Consider the following 16,689-nt stretch of genomic DNA (forward strand, 5'->3'; position numbering starts at 1 on the left):
AATGTTCACATGCCCATACAGCCCAGCACATTGAAAGTGCTTAACAAATATTAACTATTATTTGTAAAATCTTCAAATTCACAAGTTAACAGGTATGTCATATTTTGCTAAACAAATGGTAATCGTGTAACACTAAAACAAAAATTAAGTTTGCTTGAGTCTCAAACATCAAATTGTAGGCTTTGGTCTTTTGCCTCCGGAGTTTCCTATATCTGAGTTCCTCTCCTTCCCCTAGTACTTCCCCATGAACTTGATTTCTGTCCCAGTGCTTCTCAATGGCCTCCTCCCCATCCCCACACACAACAGGAACAGCATGGGGTGGGTGTGGAGGGGATCTTATTACAAATTGGCAAGGGGCTTCTACCTCCCCTCCCTCTCTCCAAGACTCTGATATGTACCTCTACGGGTCCGATTAGTTGAGATATTATTTTGCTTACTTTGCTAAAGCCAGGAGATAACAATGGCTCACATTCGGTATTCACCTAATAGCACTAGGTAACTTACTAACATTATTTTGACTCTTCATAGCAACTAGGCAAGGTAGATACCACTATTCTTATTTCTGAGATGGGTAGGCAGAGGGTCTGAACTAGTAAGTTGCTCAAAGTCATACAGTAAGCGCAGCACCAATGACCACAAGGATCAAGTTAATGCATTCATTAATCGGCATGTGATGGCTCTAAGTGATTTCCCACTTCTGAGAAAGGCCCATCCCATCTTCCAGAGCGGCAGAGCTGCCCTCTCACGCTGGTGCTAACACATACGTGTGCTATCATATCATCTTATTCGTTTATGACTTTTAACCTTTTTATATCATTTATCATCTAGCACCACAAATGTGTATACATAATGCTAAATATACCAAGATCCTCATGCATTCCATTCATATACTCTACACCAATTATACAATGGATGTTGTAGGTCTGATAAACAGAATTCCAGATACCAAAAGGTAAACAAACCAGACTTTCCTCAATCCTAGTAATTCCTGTTTAATCTCCCCTAGCAAATACTGAATTTCAAATTGTGCTCTCTCTAGAAAGCAGAATCTTTCAAACATTGTGATATGGAGTCCCACATAAGTCAGAAGGAGAGAAAGGTGAGAAAGGCCATTAAGGTGGATGTCTTTCTTCCATTACGGGAAGAATTAAATTTCTCATTGCTGAATAAGTGCCGAATTCTGCAATGATTCCAAAAGTGGAAGTTCAGCTCACAGTGCATTTGGGGGACGCTCGAACTGCACTAACCATTTAAGGTCAAGAAAACAAGTGGTCAACCCTAACACAAGCCTTGTGCAAGGTTTTCGCCTAAGAGATAAAAGGCTCGCTATCTATACATCTCTTCATGCCAGCTCCGCAGTGCAATACGGTTTCACCTCCTGGCAGACACCCCGAAGCCACACGGGGAGCGTCACGTTTAAACCCCTTAGGAAGCTGCCGGCTCCCTGTGCGCCCCATATCTACCCAGGCTCCCTGTATTTTTAAATACACACTCAAGCGAAATGTCCCCTCAATCAACGCTAACTGGGAGTCGGAGTCCCCACCGGTGCCCGCGGGGCATCCGAGGGGGCCGGCGGGCGGCGGCGCGCAGGCGGGCGCGCGCGGGGCGGGGACGCGCGGGGCGGGCGCGGGCGCGGGCGCGGCGCGGGGGCGGGGCGGCCGCGGTGCCTACGCCGCTCGCTTTTGTTCGGTGCCATTGTGTAGCGCTTCCTTCTCTAGCGCGTGTGCTCTGCACCCCGGCAGCCCGTGGGGAATTTGTGAAGCGGCTTTGGGGTTCATTTTCGGTTTACTTTTTAGTAAGCGAGGACCTCCCCCTGCACGGCCCCTCTCGCGGCTCCGGAGGCCCCCGCGCCGAGGAGCGAGGCGGAGCGGCGGGAAGTGTCCTCTCCCCGCCGACGGCTTCTCGGCCGGCCCGCCGCCCCGCTCCGCCTCCAGGAGGCATCCTAACCCCGCATTCTGGACTGGCACGTCCCGACCGGCCGCGTCCGCGTCGGAACGGCGACCTTCCGAGAGGCGCGAGCTCCGGGCTCCCTGGGCTCCACCAGGCGCCAAGGCGAGGTTCTGAGGTCGGTGCTGGGCCCGAGTCCGGCTGCCCGGGCGTCCCCGGTACCGGCGCGACTGTCGCCATGACCCTCCCCGTGCCTGGCGCTCGCGCTCCGGGCCCGCGGAGCAGCAGCCTCAGCCCCCTTATATAGCCCTCTAAAAATAGCTCGCCTCGCACCGCCTTGTAAGGCAGCAGGGAGATCCTCGGCGGGCCAATCCGCGCTCGCCGCCCGGGCCAAGCCCCGCCTCGGGCCCCGCTCCGCGCTGCCCATTGGTCCTCAGTGACTTCATGAGCCCCCTGTTTACCTTACATGGTCACAAGCGGCCTAATGGACGCCCTCCTCCGAGATCCCACGGCTGCGCGGAGCGCCGGGGGGAGGGAGGGAGTTTGGGGAGGGGGAAGAGCTGGAGGAGGAGAAAAGGAGGTGGAGGGGGGAGAGACTACAAACTAGCAAGGATGGGGTGGGGGTGGGGTGGGGAGGGAAGGGAAGGGGGGTGGGGAGGGAAGCGATCGCGAGAAAAAAAAAAAATGCAACCTCCCAAAATAAAGAGCAAAGATTGCATTAGGAGCGAACAGCGCTGCAGAAATAGATGGCAGCTTCGTGTCAGTGAGTTTGCATCCCCCTTCCTGATCCACGAGCTGGAGTGATTAGAGCCCTGGAAGGGAATTGTTACTCCCGTGGAGAAGTCCCCTTTTCCTGGCAGCCGTCTGCACTGTACACGCTGGATGCCTCTCTCCATCCACCCCACTCACTCTCTTCTCTCTCACCTCCTCTCTCCCTCTCTCCTGCATTGATTTTTTTTTTTTTTTTTCCTTTTTAGTTGACTGAAACAAAACAAAACAAAAGGGCCACTGGATGTCTGCCTTCTTGGGGGGTGAGCCAGACAGACTGACAAACAAACAGACCCAACTGTGTTCGGGGGAGGGTTTCTCCTCCCGTTTTGCCCGGCAGCAGCAGCATGGACGTGTTGGCTAGTTATAGTATATTCCAGGAGCTACAACTTGTCCACGACACCGGCTACTTCTCAGCTTTGCCATCCCTGGAGGAGACCTGGCAGCAGGTGAATGATTTAAATTACTTGTGTAAATCGTGCGGTGGCGGCGGAGACGCCGGGGCTGCGTTGGTGTGGGCTTCGGGTTTGAATTTTTTTGGTTTGTTTGATTTCCCCCCCGTTTTTGGCTGTTTGTTGTTTAAAATGTTTTCGGAAGCAGTCATCCGCGTTTACCTCTCCACCCGCCCCCTAACCCCGTAGTGTGCCGAGCGGAGCAGCCGGGCGAGCTGCCTGCGTTTCAGTCACCAACACACATCCCTGCGCACACGTCGTCGGGCTCAGTGTCCCCCAGCAGAGCCCTGGCTAACTTCTGGGGTTCGGAGGAGCCGAGTGGGAATGTGGTTTAGGGTTTTACGAGCCGTGGCTCACAAGATCCCGCGCCGCGCCCCTCCGTGCACGGGCTCTACCTGCTCGGTACCTTAAATCAGGTTCATCCCTTTCCGCTGGTGCTGACGACCGTCAGGTTGGGGGGGGGGTAGTGTCAATAAAGAATAGGAACTTGATTTTGAGATGGGCAGGTGGGCAGCAGCTAGAGGAGCCCAGCGACAAAAGATACTCAAGGATATCTCGGAGGAGCACGGGAGACGTGTCCGTCTAACGCTGACCGTGCACTGAGGGTTTCCCCGGTGCAAAGCCTCCAGAAAGAAAACACCCTCACCGTGTGTCCTTGTTTCTCTTTTTTTGTTGTTTGGGGTCCCTCTCCAGTTAGACAGCACAGCCTCCGACAAAGGACAGTGTGTGCTTCCATGGCTCTGACTTTGTCTTAGAGGACTAGTTAAGAAACTCCTAGGATGCTGAAGGGCACCAATGCCAAGTTGGCTAGGCGTCCCGGTGAGGGCAGAGTGGGGCTGGTGACAAGTTCACTGGGCTTTGTGAAGTGGAATAAAGTGCTGGTCAGTGAAAAGTACTAGCGATCTGCTGCGGAAACTGGTTTTCTCAGCGAAGATTAGGAGCTGCTGAGGGGACATTCTGCAGGAAAGATGGTGGGTGGGAGGTGGGGGACATGGGTGTTTTTTGAAAATTCTACAATGTGCACGAAAGAAAGTCCAAGAAAACCGTCTGGATTTACACATCGGAAGTGTGGACTTGCACAGTCCATCTTGGAGAAGCCCGCTTGCCCTTGGGGAGGGCTGCGAGAGGCTTGGTGTGTGGCTGCTCTTGTAACTTCTCCGCTCCGTGACAGCAGCTTGTTAAGGCTAATGAACGGTTGATTTTCCTCTGCCAGGATCCAAAGCAGGATTTGCCAGTTTGAGGCTGGGATGTAACAGTTACTGCTTTAGAGAGTGAGGTTTGGCTTCTGGTACAACCAGCCGAGTGGTAAAGCTGATCCTCTGACTGTACCATTGTTACTAGTTGCTGCTGACCCTGATTAGAGGCTGCCAGTTTTCCTCCAGGTATTGGCCTCTGGTGTCTGTGTGTCCACACATGCATTGCTGCCCAAGGAGGGTGGCAGATATCCTTGACTTTGTCTCTCTCTCTCTAAATGCGCACACAGTTCTCACGTTTTTAGCATAAGGTGTTTCTTCAGTGAATCCTTTCTCCCATCCTTAACAAGACTATCTCATGAAGGGTCTCAGGACACCTTCTTCCTCCTTTTATCTCACATCCTAATTAAACTGAAATGCTAGAATTTCATTTTCTGAAATAGCCTTCATTTCACACTGTCAGTCCACTGGTGTCAAATGGTTGGGTATTAACAACTGTCTAGACAGGTTAGGAAGGGAATCTGTTGATTTAGTCAGCCTGCCTAAGGCAGCTCTTGTTTGTGACTAACTGTTAAACAGTGTTGGAGAGAAGAAACTTGGCTTTATTTGTTTCAACGTTCCCTCCTGATGAATCACACAACTTTGTTTTGGTTCAAGTTTTCATAGTAGTAAAGCCTGCTTTGGGGGAAGGCCTCTCCAGAGGAAACCTGCTTTTCTAGATCAGGTTAGACCATCCAGGAGAAAGTCTAGATCTATAAAGAAACATCATTGGATTGATAATTAGGGGATGTAGTAGATCTATTGTTTCCTCAGAAGCCTTCTCAGCTTTTCCTTACCCCCTGTCCTCCCTCCCGGCTCAGTCCACCCCCTTCAAGGAACCTCTTTCATAGTTTCTATCAGCAGGCAAAGGAATTCCCCCCCCACACACACACAGCTCCCTCTGTATGTCTTGCCCTAACCCTCTCCAATTGCCAACTACCCTCATCTTAAAACCTTTTGCCAAGCTATGTCAGAGGCATACACATAGTCCATACCGAAACATAACTTGTGAAGAAGCACTCCTAAATAGCATATTGCTCCGAGGAGCTTTCTGCTGGGGACTCTATAGTCACAACTGCTCTATATAACGGTGACTCTGACTCTTAAGTTCATACTGATGACAAAACCTCCAACCTCTATCTCTTCCTTCCTCTCTTTCCCTGCCCCCCTTGCCCATTCTTAGTGTAAGGAGGGGGGATGGTTATATGCAACTGTTGGTTCCAAATACAACCATCAGATGGTGAAATTTTGAGACTCCTTTGCTCAAAAAGGCTCAAGAAGGTTGCTACAAAGAACCCCAGGCAGGAGGAAGTTTCCTCATGCTCTGGAGTAATCAGATTTTGGAGGTCAAATACGGACCAATTATTAGATGTTCTGAAAATGAACAGTGTACCTGGCCTTAAGGAGATGAGCAAAATACAGAGATTCCAATAATCTGATTTGATTTCATTTGTAGAGAAAGAATGGCTTGGATGATAAACCCAAGAACATCTGTGCATTTGAAAATTGAAGATGAACTATTTGGGGATTTTATTTTAAACGTAGGGTCTGGGATAACTGTCCTGCTTAATAGTCAGTGAGCCTATGATGGCCCTCCTGTCATGGATTCATATTTTGACATTAAGTTTTCAGACAATGATGCCTTATCCACATATAACTCCAACTCTGAAAATCATTTCTAGTATAATTTTAAAATTCAGATGGACTTCCTGCATTAACTGCTCTCCATTCCTGGGCTCTGACTGCATACTTAAGCACTTGGCCCAAGTAACATCATCTCTGCCTGTCATGTAACTATAAATTACACTGTGCTTATGTGGTCTATTATTTTATGGAATTCAGCTGACGCACAAGTCTTAAGGCTACCAGCCTTAACCTCTTTGGAAACTTGCAGGAAAATTTTCCAAGAGCTGTCTGAGCAAAAGTAGGAAAAAGTCAAAGGTGTGACAGAAGCTGGAGTAGCTTGTAGGGTACTGCCTGGTGATGGATAAAGGGAGAGCGGTTCATGAGTTTTGTTGGCAATAGAAGTCATGATTTTTCCGGACCCACCGTTGACTTATAAATAAAAAGGATTTGATACAGTATTCTTGGTTGTTTGTCTTTGGGAAGCTACAAAGATTTTTAGAATTTGAGTATGTTCTTTATACCCAGCCTGCTATTCCGTAAGTGCAGGTCAAGTAATGATTTGCACTTAGCTATGCTGAGTCTTATTTGCACTTAGCTGTGCTTCATGCCATTGAGGAGCGTGGTATGTTTACTTGAAAACTCTTACGGAATTATGCTTGTTGTTAATGCTGATTCATAATTGGCAGATGGGGTCAGTTTCAGGCCTCCCTTTGGCTCAGAGAAAATTTTCCACTGCTACTGGAAACAAATAAATAAATCATAGAATATTCCTCCCTCCTCCCCCATTTCCCCATTGTTTTACACTAATGGCATACTTGGCTACTGTAAGAACTAAAACGTCCCCATAGCACTGCAGTTTCAACTTGGTTGCAGACATCCTGAAACACTTTTACAAGGGCCTTTGGTATGAGGCATCTCTAGGGGACAACCTACAAAAATGGTTGCCTTCCAAGAACAGCCTCATGGTACTAGGGATGGAATTGGATCTGTGAGCTACATTGCTTCTCCCTCTATAAGGTGATCCTGCCTTTGCACACTGCCTTCTATAGGCCAGAGCAGCGAGAAAGACAAAGCACACTGGAGGGTCCCTGCATCCGCAGGTTTGCCTCTCTCCCCAATTTGCAGAAACCCTTGTCATGAATTAGAATTTCTTGGCAACAGCACCACCCAGGGAAATTTGTAGACACAAAGGAGCCTTGCTAACCACACTGAAAGGATAAAATAGCTGCTGCTTTTAAAAAAAAAAAGTGATTTGTGTGCTCTTCAGTTACCATAAATCTGTGTATTTTTTATTTGAAACAGTGTCTTGGTATATGAAAAAAAAAATTGGAACTGCCCGTTATCCAAATTTTCTGTGTAAGGATGCAATCACTAAATAAAGGTAGCTTTACAAATGAAAGCACATGTGAATGCAATCAATCACACACTTAGCCTTTCTTTGATAGATTCATCCCCGTGTTCTTTTCAATAGATACATCTTTGTGTAGGTGTAGGGCTTCTCAAACATTATCATTCGGTCAACCTGTTTGCAGTTTGGTATCTCAAAGTGGCTGAATGTCACAATGCAGATATTTTTAATACATCTGTCTTCAGTGGGCGTTGGGGGGGGGGTTATTAAGGAAGTGGTGACTTCTTTGTTCTCCATGAAACTCCCACCCCCACTTCTTACCCTGACGGAGAATGTGATGTTGGGGTCCAATCCATTTAAAGGGCAGAGCAGAAGATGCACTGTGACAGCCTCACCCTGAAATGATTTATGTATGGGTATGTCAGAGACCTTCAGCCTTCAGCCTTCAAATGTGGGCTCTTGCTCCCTCCCAGCCCATTCTAAACATAAATGCCAGTGGGGGCTATTTGCCTGTCCACTTAAACGAGAAGAGTTTAGAGAGGGTCCTAATGGGGCTTTTAGTAGCCATTCTCTTATATATCTTCAGATTCTTCCCCCTTCAGAGAATTCCTGTGTTTTAAAATTTGAGTACAAGAAGGCATTGCAGTCTTCTTTAATCACTCCGTGTCTGTTGGGGAAAGAAGAATGCAGTTAACTCTGGCCATCCCAACTGGCTCATGTTAGTAGGATAGCTGACCATGTGGGTTAGTAGATGCCCCCTATCTCTGGAGTTTGTAGTAGCCAGTAAGGGGTTTTTATCACCTTTGCTGGACACTGAGACTGGCAAATGCAGAAATCGCCTCTGATTCTGGTTCACTCAGTTATGTCAGCTAGCATGTGTGCTACAATTGGGATTTGCTGAAAGTTTAGGACAGCTCCCCAATTTAACCTGAGTGATGCCAGAAGGGTGAGGGGTGGAGATTTAGTCTCTACAAATAAATCCGTTTGCTTTCGCAAAATCAATTAGCGCTTGCTTTGCATAAACAGGTGGAGACGTTTTAACCCAACTTGCCAAATCTTGCCAAGTACAGTGATTAGGAACCTCCACAACCACTAATGCTGTTAGATTCATTGAACGAGTGACAGTATGTAATCATTAAAGTTACAGGTAACACTGACAAGTTAAGAAACACTCCTTGCCCAATTACGTTGTGTGTTACCTTGACATCCACATGAGAAAACATCCTTATTCAATTTAGTGTAAGATTATTATGCTAAGCAAAATGGATCTCAAAGGGGAGGGGAGCGGGGGGAAGGAAGAGATTAACCAAAGAATTTATATGCATATATGTATAACCCATGGACACAGACAATAGTGTGGTGAAGGCCTGGGGTGGGGCGGGGGCTGGGTGGAGGGGGAGGAAGGGGGAGGAACATCTATAATACTGTCAACAATAAAAAAAGAGTTCCCGAAATAAAGTATTGCAGTTAATAGGACATGCTTTTACCTAACATTGGTCATGACCTTGCTCCTCCCCCTACTTTGCCTTTATTTTCTGCTGCTGATTTGGAGAATTATTTTTACTGCCTTGAGTTCCTTTTGGTTTCCTTACTTGGTATTTTGGTGTGACCCTGAGAACTTGGTCCTGCTAAGTGTATTGTGTCTGTTGGGCTCTCCATTAGAGCAGCTTCCAGCTGCCTTGTCCACCACATGTGTGATGTTTTCATGTGTGAGGTTACAGCTGAACAGCAGTGGCCCTGGGAGATCTGAGTGACTTCTGATTTTATAGCGAAACCATTCCCGATTGAGCTGGTAGATGCACCCAATCACACCTGGTGGGGTTTTCTTTGTTTATATTAAAATATGGAAAATATTTCACAGTAAATGCCTCATTCCTTGATTCTAGTTATGTGCAAAATACTGTTTGGGTGATGCAAAGTTGAATTGGGTCCAGATTCTGCCTTGGATGAGCTTGACTCCAGTAGGGGAGAGTAAGCATGTTCAAAATTAAGCGATATAAAACTAGAATACAATTGCCAAAAAAAAAAGAGAGAGAGAGAGAGAGAAAGAAATTTAAAGTCCTCCAAGTTTTTGAATACTGAACTGTACCTATTTGTATTTACCCATTTTGTTACAACCTTGTTTATAAAACATGTTTGAATTTTACTAAGTTCTGTTGTGCTTTTAGCTAATGGCACGTCAGGGGCTGGTAGCCCTTTTAGAACAAATGAGTATACAGTGTGATAACACATGTCTGTCCGTAATGGCCAGGAAACAGCATCCATGTCTGACATTCGGAAGTGATTAGAGATAATTAACATAATAAATGTAGAGCCATAGGCAATATCTATTTCTGAATATGGGTTTATTGACATTTCCTGAGGGTCATATTGAAAGTCAAGCCCCAGGCCTTGTACCAAAGCTAGGAACATAGGCTCTTAGAATTTTGTATCCTAAAAGGGTCTTGGTTTCCTCAATTCTAAAACTCTAGGGTTGTACCGAGTGATTGTTAAAGCTAGTCGAGATGGATGTTTGGAATTGTCTGAGCCCTAAGTGAACATCTTGGAGAGGGCTTATATATGTAACTTAATCCCTTTCCCGCTTTTAAGAATGTGTGGTAACCTGGAAAATGGACACTGTTGTGAAAAACAAAACAGAACAACAAACGCTCCCAATTATAACTCGAGTCTTATTTCAAAAAATGTACTGTCACTTAAATAATAACAAATGGAGTGGGAGTAAAGGGGGGGCATTGAGGTAACACGGCCGGGAGCTGGCTGGATGATAGAACTGAGATTTTATGTAGAAAGCATCAAATGTGAATGGCTTTGTCTGACACCTTTCCAATAAAGGGACTGCAGTGGTCATGTGCCAACTCAGAAGAATCTTTTTGGAAGCGTTTTTAAATTTCTTGAGGGGATTGGATAGACAGTGAGGTTGTAATGTTGTATAGATTTAAACAGAAAATACTGAATATTGTGATAAGCAGTTAGGAAGAAAGTCAGCTCCTGGGAGGTTTTTAAAAAGTCCTTTTAGAGCTAAAGGATGAAGCAGGTCTAATTTTCACAAGGTCCCTAGTGAGGAAAGGAAACGTAGGGTTGCTTTTCATTCCTTTGCCCAGTGAATTTTCACCCCTCTCTACACTAACCCCAGACCAGTTAAACCAGTGTCCAGTTGGGTTTAAATGTTTTTTAAAGCTTCCAGGTTATTCCACTACAGAGCCAAGGCTTACAGGGTTAATATCAGATATATCAGAGTTGCAGGTGCCTACTCCACATATGGAAATAGTTCATTTTTTGTATAACGAATCTAAGTGTAACAGGTTTATAATAAAGCAGGGCAGCGGTGGATGTAGTTCATCTAGCTCATTGGTTGATAGGGACTGCCCAAATGTTTCATCCTTTCTGTTTTGCTTTTCCTCACCCTAAAGTATCTAATGCAGTGCCATTTGGCTCACATTTCCTATGACCCACTAGAGGTTTGCTTAACCGGGTCAAATTCCGTTTCTGGTACCTTTGTGGTGTTGGCCATTAAACTCCAGCCATGATGCACTTCAAATAATTCATTCTCGGAAGGCCCTTGACCATGAGTTCCCACTTACCTCAGCCTGGGCTGTGGCTGTAAAGGGATGGGTGTGTGTATGAACATATGCTGGATGATGCCAAATAGGCATTAGGTAGTAGCTCCCCATATTTCTTACTAACCTCACTGTTTGGAAGTAGACTCTGTTTATCAGGAATTTCAAAGGACCCGTGTTTCTAGTAAGAGGAGCAAAAATAAACTGTGGAAGAATTGCTGCTCGGACATTCAGGCAAGGAGCCTGCCTCTCTGTCTATAGAAGGCTTAGCTCTTGTGGTACTGACCGTGGGCCTGTGGTGATCTTCACAAAGGAGCCTTAGAAATGCCTCTATTTCAGGTTGCGATGTTTGCCAAAATGTATGTACTGTAGCTACATCCTTTCATCTGTAAACTGTCTTTGATGGGGGTATGGTTGGCAAGACAGAACATGAGGAGAGAGCTCAGAGCTTGGGGTTGAAGGATGCCTTTTGGAAAGCTCAGTCCAGCTGTGAGAACGGCAATTAGCCGTGCAGCAATTGCTCTGGAAGGGAGTGCCTGCCCGCTCCTGCTCCTGCCCCCATTCTCACCCTCACCTTCCAGAGCGGGCTTAGCTGGAATTCAATGGAGTGGCCATAGTGTCAGCTCTTATTTTTGGAAAGGCAGCAAAGTTACTCAGTGTTCAAAGGAGTGGAAATAGATTCCTTCTACTACCTTTTGAGCTTTTGTTCTTGGTTCATTTGGTCACTGTAGATCCTGTTAACGGAGCACAGTTCCTGCCCGTGATGGTGAGATGCCTCCTGTAAGGGGGCCCCAATGCAGACTCATTCTGTGAGCTACCTGAAGGGCTGCTCAGAGTCAGTTGGAGTCTCTGGCTTCACTGCTGCGTCCCAAGGTTGTTCAGACCCTCACCTGTGCAGCTGCTTCTCTATATCAAGGTTCTTGTTTTCTTTTATATGGACCAAGAGATGATTTCTCTTGTTTGCTTATGGAAGTCTAACAGACATTGTATTGAGCTTTTGTTCTCAAGTAGGGTATTTTGCTCACAATCTCGTCATTGGCACATTCCTCCTATAACTATGGAGCAGGCAGATATTACAGAATTTCCCTTTCAGAGGTGAGCACATAGAGGCAGAGGAAGATTTAGCAAGTTTGTCAATGTGGCTACAAAGCAAATGACTTGCAAAACCAGTGGTGGAACACACTTTCCCCTTCATTCTTTCCTCTTTCCACTTGACTAATCTTCCTATCATCAAAATAAGCATCACAATAATATCTAATATATATCAAATACTTCCTAGAGATCATATCTTGTGAACACCTTATATGCAGCATTTCATTCAATCTTCACAACTACCCTGTGTGTTACATATTCTTTTTATCTCCATTTTGTAGATGGAGACATTGAGTTTAGAGGTATTAAATGGCTTGCCTAAAGTCACACAACTTGGAAGTGGTTGAGCCAGAATCCAGACGCAGTCAGCTCAATACTCTGAATTTTTACATTTGTACTCACTCCTAGTTAGGTAGGAGACACCAAGGCAGAATCCCAAGACCGTGCATGGCCTGGCAACGAATGGACCTGTAGGGAGTTGAATAGGTCTCTGGTCTTTTTACTGGGCCTTGGTTTTCTCATCTATAAAAAGACTAGACTGTGCTAAGTTTCCTTAACGCCACAGTGCTTTAGTAGTCAAATTACTTGGAGGCTTTGAAATCTGGCAGAGCTGGAACCTTGAGGAAGCCACATAACAACATCTTTGAGTCCCATTTGTTCCCCTGTGGAGTGGAGTTAATGATGCCTACATGAGGGCAGGCCTGCTGGCTCTCTGGTCCTGTGTCTGGCACATAGCATCCACTCAACAAATGCTCTTTCCTTCCCCATTTTCAACTATTCTCCCTCCCCTCCATGCTCTTTCTCGAAATAGTATCATTTGTCTCTGTGAGATTCCAGTGATCCTGGAGTGTCTAAGAGAAGGTGAGTGATGGGAGGCTAGGAAGGGAGCGTGCTGAGCACTGGACATGGTATTCTTTTATCCATCCACAGAAGAAGCTCTCATGAAGTCACTTGTACTTAGAACTGGAGAAAGACTAGCAATACTCATTACCCCCAGAAACTGGCCCTGGTTTGACATCCTAGGAATTTGCTTGGCCAGCTCATGCAAATATCCAACATGTTCCCCTTTCTTCCTCTCCAGTTTTACTTATGACTTACTTCTCCAAAGTTTTTTCAGCATAGTTATTTTTTCTTAGGGCCAGAATTAGGAACATATAACATACATAATACAGTACTGGTTACTATACCTGCCATTTCTGCCTTACCTGATGACTGAGCTTACAGCAGCTTATGAGAGTGAATGAGGTTTTATGAGATCTATAAATATCTCAGATAGGATTTTTATTTCATTTTCCCCCTTCAAATAAGACATAATGGAAGCACTCACATACACAAGGAATATTCTTTCTGTGATAAAGTAGGGAGTTTTTGAATTGGCTTCTGAGAAGCAATAATTCGATGTGGTTGTTCATGTTGGGAGTTTTATGGGGGAGGGGGAAGAATCATGCATATGCTGCTATAAAACTCAAAGATTATTTCCTCATACTGTAGGTTTAGCCCAGCACCTATGGAGAGATTTATTTCAGAGATGCCAGCCCTGTGTGCAGGCTGCATTCCCTGCTTCTCAGGGGTATATGTTAGTGTTTTCTTAGATACATAGAAACCACTGGAGGCAAGTCCCATTGGCTGGCAGGAGGGGCCTCCCCAAAAGAATGTTTCCAGTTCTTGCTCTAGTTTGCTTCCAGCTGTCCCAAGGGAGAAAGTTCTTGCCCTTCTCCCTACTTCATGGATTTCCTGAGAAGATTTCACACCAGTTAATAGATTGCAATGAGTTTTTTTTTTCTCCTTGGAATTTCACTTAAAAAACCCCAAAGTCTTAAGCTTATACAGTGTTTAAAAATACACATTAACCCATACCAAGAATAGATTTTTTTAAACCTTGCTCATTGATGAGTACCTAGAAGGAACCCCTGACCTTGTAACTTTAAAAAATGCATTTTTAAAAACAAGTTGTGAGGGCTCTAAGTACCTCACTTTTCCTGTCTATAAAATGGAAGTCAGAAGCTCCATTTGCCATATCTTACTCAGGGCCATTATGACAAATTTAACTACAAATTTAACTGTTGTTTTTGAAAACTTGAATATCTGACTCTATGACTGCTTAGGATTTTTTGTTTCTTTGTTTTTTTAGCACTACCTCTCCCTACATACATCTTCACCCAGTTCTCAATAGCTTTGTATTTAATTAGATGATAATTCAATTTATTCTCTGAAGGAATAAACCATGTGAGGTTAGTACATCTGAACCAAAGGCATGCAGAGGATTTTTACCTATTGTTTAATTTTTTTCTATTTAACATCATCTCAGTTTCCAAATTGCATCTCAGTTTCTCCTAGCACTTTGGTTCTGCTACATATACCCACTATTTTGTGCTTATTATCAAATGATGTGACTTCTCTGGTCCTCAGTGTCCTCATGTGTATGTTGTGGGGTAGAGTTAGGAACAGTTAGATGATCGGAGTACGAATAGGAAGCGCCTAGGCTGAGCTGCTTGGAGAGGCATTTGATTTGGCCAGCATACATGTTTCAATTTTCTTTTTAACCAGAATGCTTTTAGACAGATCATGCACTCTTCAATTAACCTTGTCCCCACCATTTCCACCTTGCTTCATTTCTGATCTCTGGCCTGGTGAGCATGTGTTTGGGTTTGTGACCCTCAGACTGGCAGCCCTCTAAGGCCCCTTCTCCCTAATGCTGTGATTCAAGGACAACCGTTCTTTCTCCATCACAGTCTCAAGCTGACTTGCTTTCTACTCTCACCCAGAATCTGTTTTCAATTCTTTTTAGATTTCTCTGCCTTGTTGAATGTCTTTGTCTGGGACCCTATTTTATAAAGCAGCTTCCAAATTGCGTCTCCTAAGTCATCCAGGATCATTGAAATCTGGGATAGAAAAGACCATCTGGTTTACCTCTTTCCCCACCTGGGCTGAGCAGTTGCTCCAGAGCATGTTCATTCCTTACTGGTTGGTATTTGCAACGTTTTCCAATTTGGAAACTGACTCTTAAGTTTCCTGAGCATGCAGCCTCTTCTTGGTCTAATGGAGAGTGAATGGGACAATACCAACAAAAAGGTTTTTGGTCAGACAGCCCTCATTAACAAGTCACTGCTATTGTCATGGTTTCTTTTCTCACTCCCAGAGACCCAGCAGATCAGTGGTGAGAAAAGCTCCTTTTCCTGGAAGAAAAGCATGTAACCAGTTCTGAGGTTTCTCAGTCTGACATGCAGGCATGTTGTATAGAATCCCATTAATGCTTTCACTACTTATTTTTTGTGGACGTGGATTTTATGTGACTCGTTTCACAGAGGAAGTGATGCTTTTTGTGTGAAGAACTCCAAGGCATTATAATAAAGTACTTTCCTGAGACTCAAGTAATTTGCTTTCTTTCCACCCTTGGCACTCAAATACTGCCAGCCAGACACTTGGCCTTTATATTCTCATGCTTTCAGGATGCTATTCTACATTAGGGGTGTTTAAAAAAATGTATCCTTTTTTTATTGGCTACCTTATATTACTAAGGATATCGTTTAGGTAGAACAGGTGGTGATTTTCAGGGTCATTCTTTTCCTGTTAAAAAAGCCATTCCTTTGAATTAATTGATGCCAGGCATTCTTCCTTATTTTCTTCAATTTGCAGTTCCTTTTTTTTCTTTTTAAATACATTCGTCTGAGTGCTAAGTAAAGGTCCAGGGTCATTGTCTTGTTAACATATATATTAATTGCTTTTTAAACTAATAACGGTTTATCTTGCTATGTGAATTAGCTACTATTAAAATATTTCTCAAAAAATACTTCTAGAAAGGAGGGAAGGAAGGAAGGAAGGGAGGAAGGGAGGAAGGGAGAAAGGGAGAAAGGGAGACATTGTGTGGACTTCAATGTCCTTGCACAGTTTTCCTGTGAGAGAAGCAGAATGCAGAGCATTTGTCTTCCTACCCAGCATGTGCCTGCCTACTTTCCTCTCCTACTTCTACATCTGTGATTTCTTTTTTATGCTACCTATTCACTGAGACTAGGGTTTTACAAATAGTAGGCTTTGCGGACCACTTGACATCTCATGGCAGTCCCTCCTCAGTTTGTAGATAACCTGCCTGAGCTTTAGAGATCATTATTTAAGACCTTCAAGACTTGGGGGCCCCTTTTTAATATTTTAAATGCATTTGCATGTTGACACAATGCACGATGCAACGCTTCTTCAAGGGTGTCCTCCCCAACCATTTCACAAGCACAGTGTTAAATAACATCAGAATCACCTTGGGAGGCAATATTATTCCCCTTTCAGTATTTCTCCCCCAAACCTTCTGATTAATTCAAGGAGGCAGTCTCAGCTTTGTGGCAGTATGTCTTTAACACCTAAGGCTTTATAACCTTTCCCTCTCTTCTTCCCTCTCCTCCTCCATCTTCTTTTTCTTTCTTCCTTCTGTTTTCTAATGAAGAGGGAACAGATCTCTCTCAGACACAGAATTTTTGACAGGCAAACATCCAGCTAAAAGTTAATAATATCATTTTAGGTTTGTTGTTTATCTTTTACTGATGGACATTTACAGGAAAAGTACTTAAAAAATATGCAGCCTTAATATACAATGGCTCAGTGAGGCAGTTATAAAATAAAATAATAGGGAAATCATTGTGCTGATGAAATGCTGATTTGGTAAAAATGAATGAAGGTGGAATGAACATGAAGTTTGAGAAATACTGGTGTGGTAGAAAATTCAAGGGGTTTAGAGTCAG

The 16,689-nt window shown here is 44.6% G+C and overlaps 1 protein-coding gene across 4 annotated transcripts in view; it reads left to right on the plus strand.

The window, feature by feature from the left end:
- Positions 1 to 1,989: 1,989 nt before the first annotated feature.
- Positions 1,990 to 16,689, plus strand: part of KLF7 (KLF transcription factor 7) — an 82,385-nt gene continuing 67,685 nt past the window's right edge. Inside the window, exons 1-2 of one of the 4 annotated variants that reach the window (XM_081141787.1) lie at positions 1,990 to 2,065; positions 2,865 to 3,104. In XM_081141787.1, coding sequence (XP_080997913.1) covers positions 3,003 to 3,104 — 102 coding nt within the window. In that variant the 5' untranslated portion in view covers positions 1,990 to 2,065; positions 2,865 to 3,002. Of the gene's footprint in view, positions 2,066 to 2,413; positions 3,105 to 16,689 lie in introns of those variants that run through there. The other 3 variants (XM_081141786.1, XM_081141785.1, XM_081141788.1) reach the window with 3 other exon arrangements.

The sequence above is a fragment of the Miniopterus schreibersii genome, assembly GCF_964146895.1.
Source record: "Miniopterus schreibersii genome assembly, chromosome: 7".
Classification (NCBI taxonomy): Eukaryota; Metazoa; Chordata; class Mammalia; order Chiroptera; family Miniopteridae; genus Miniopterus; species Miniopterus schreibersii.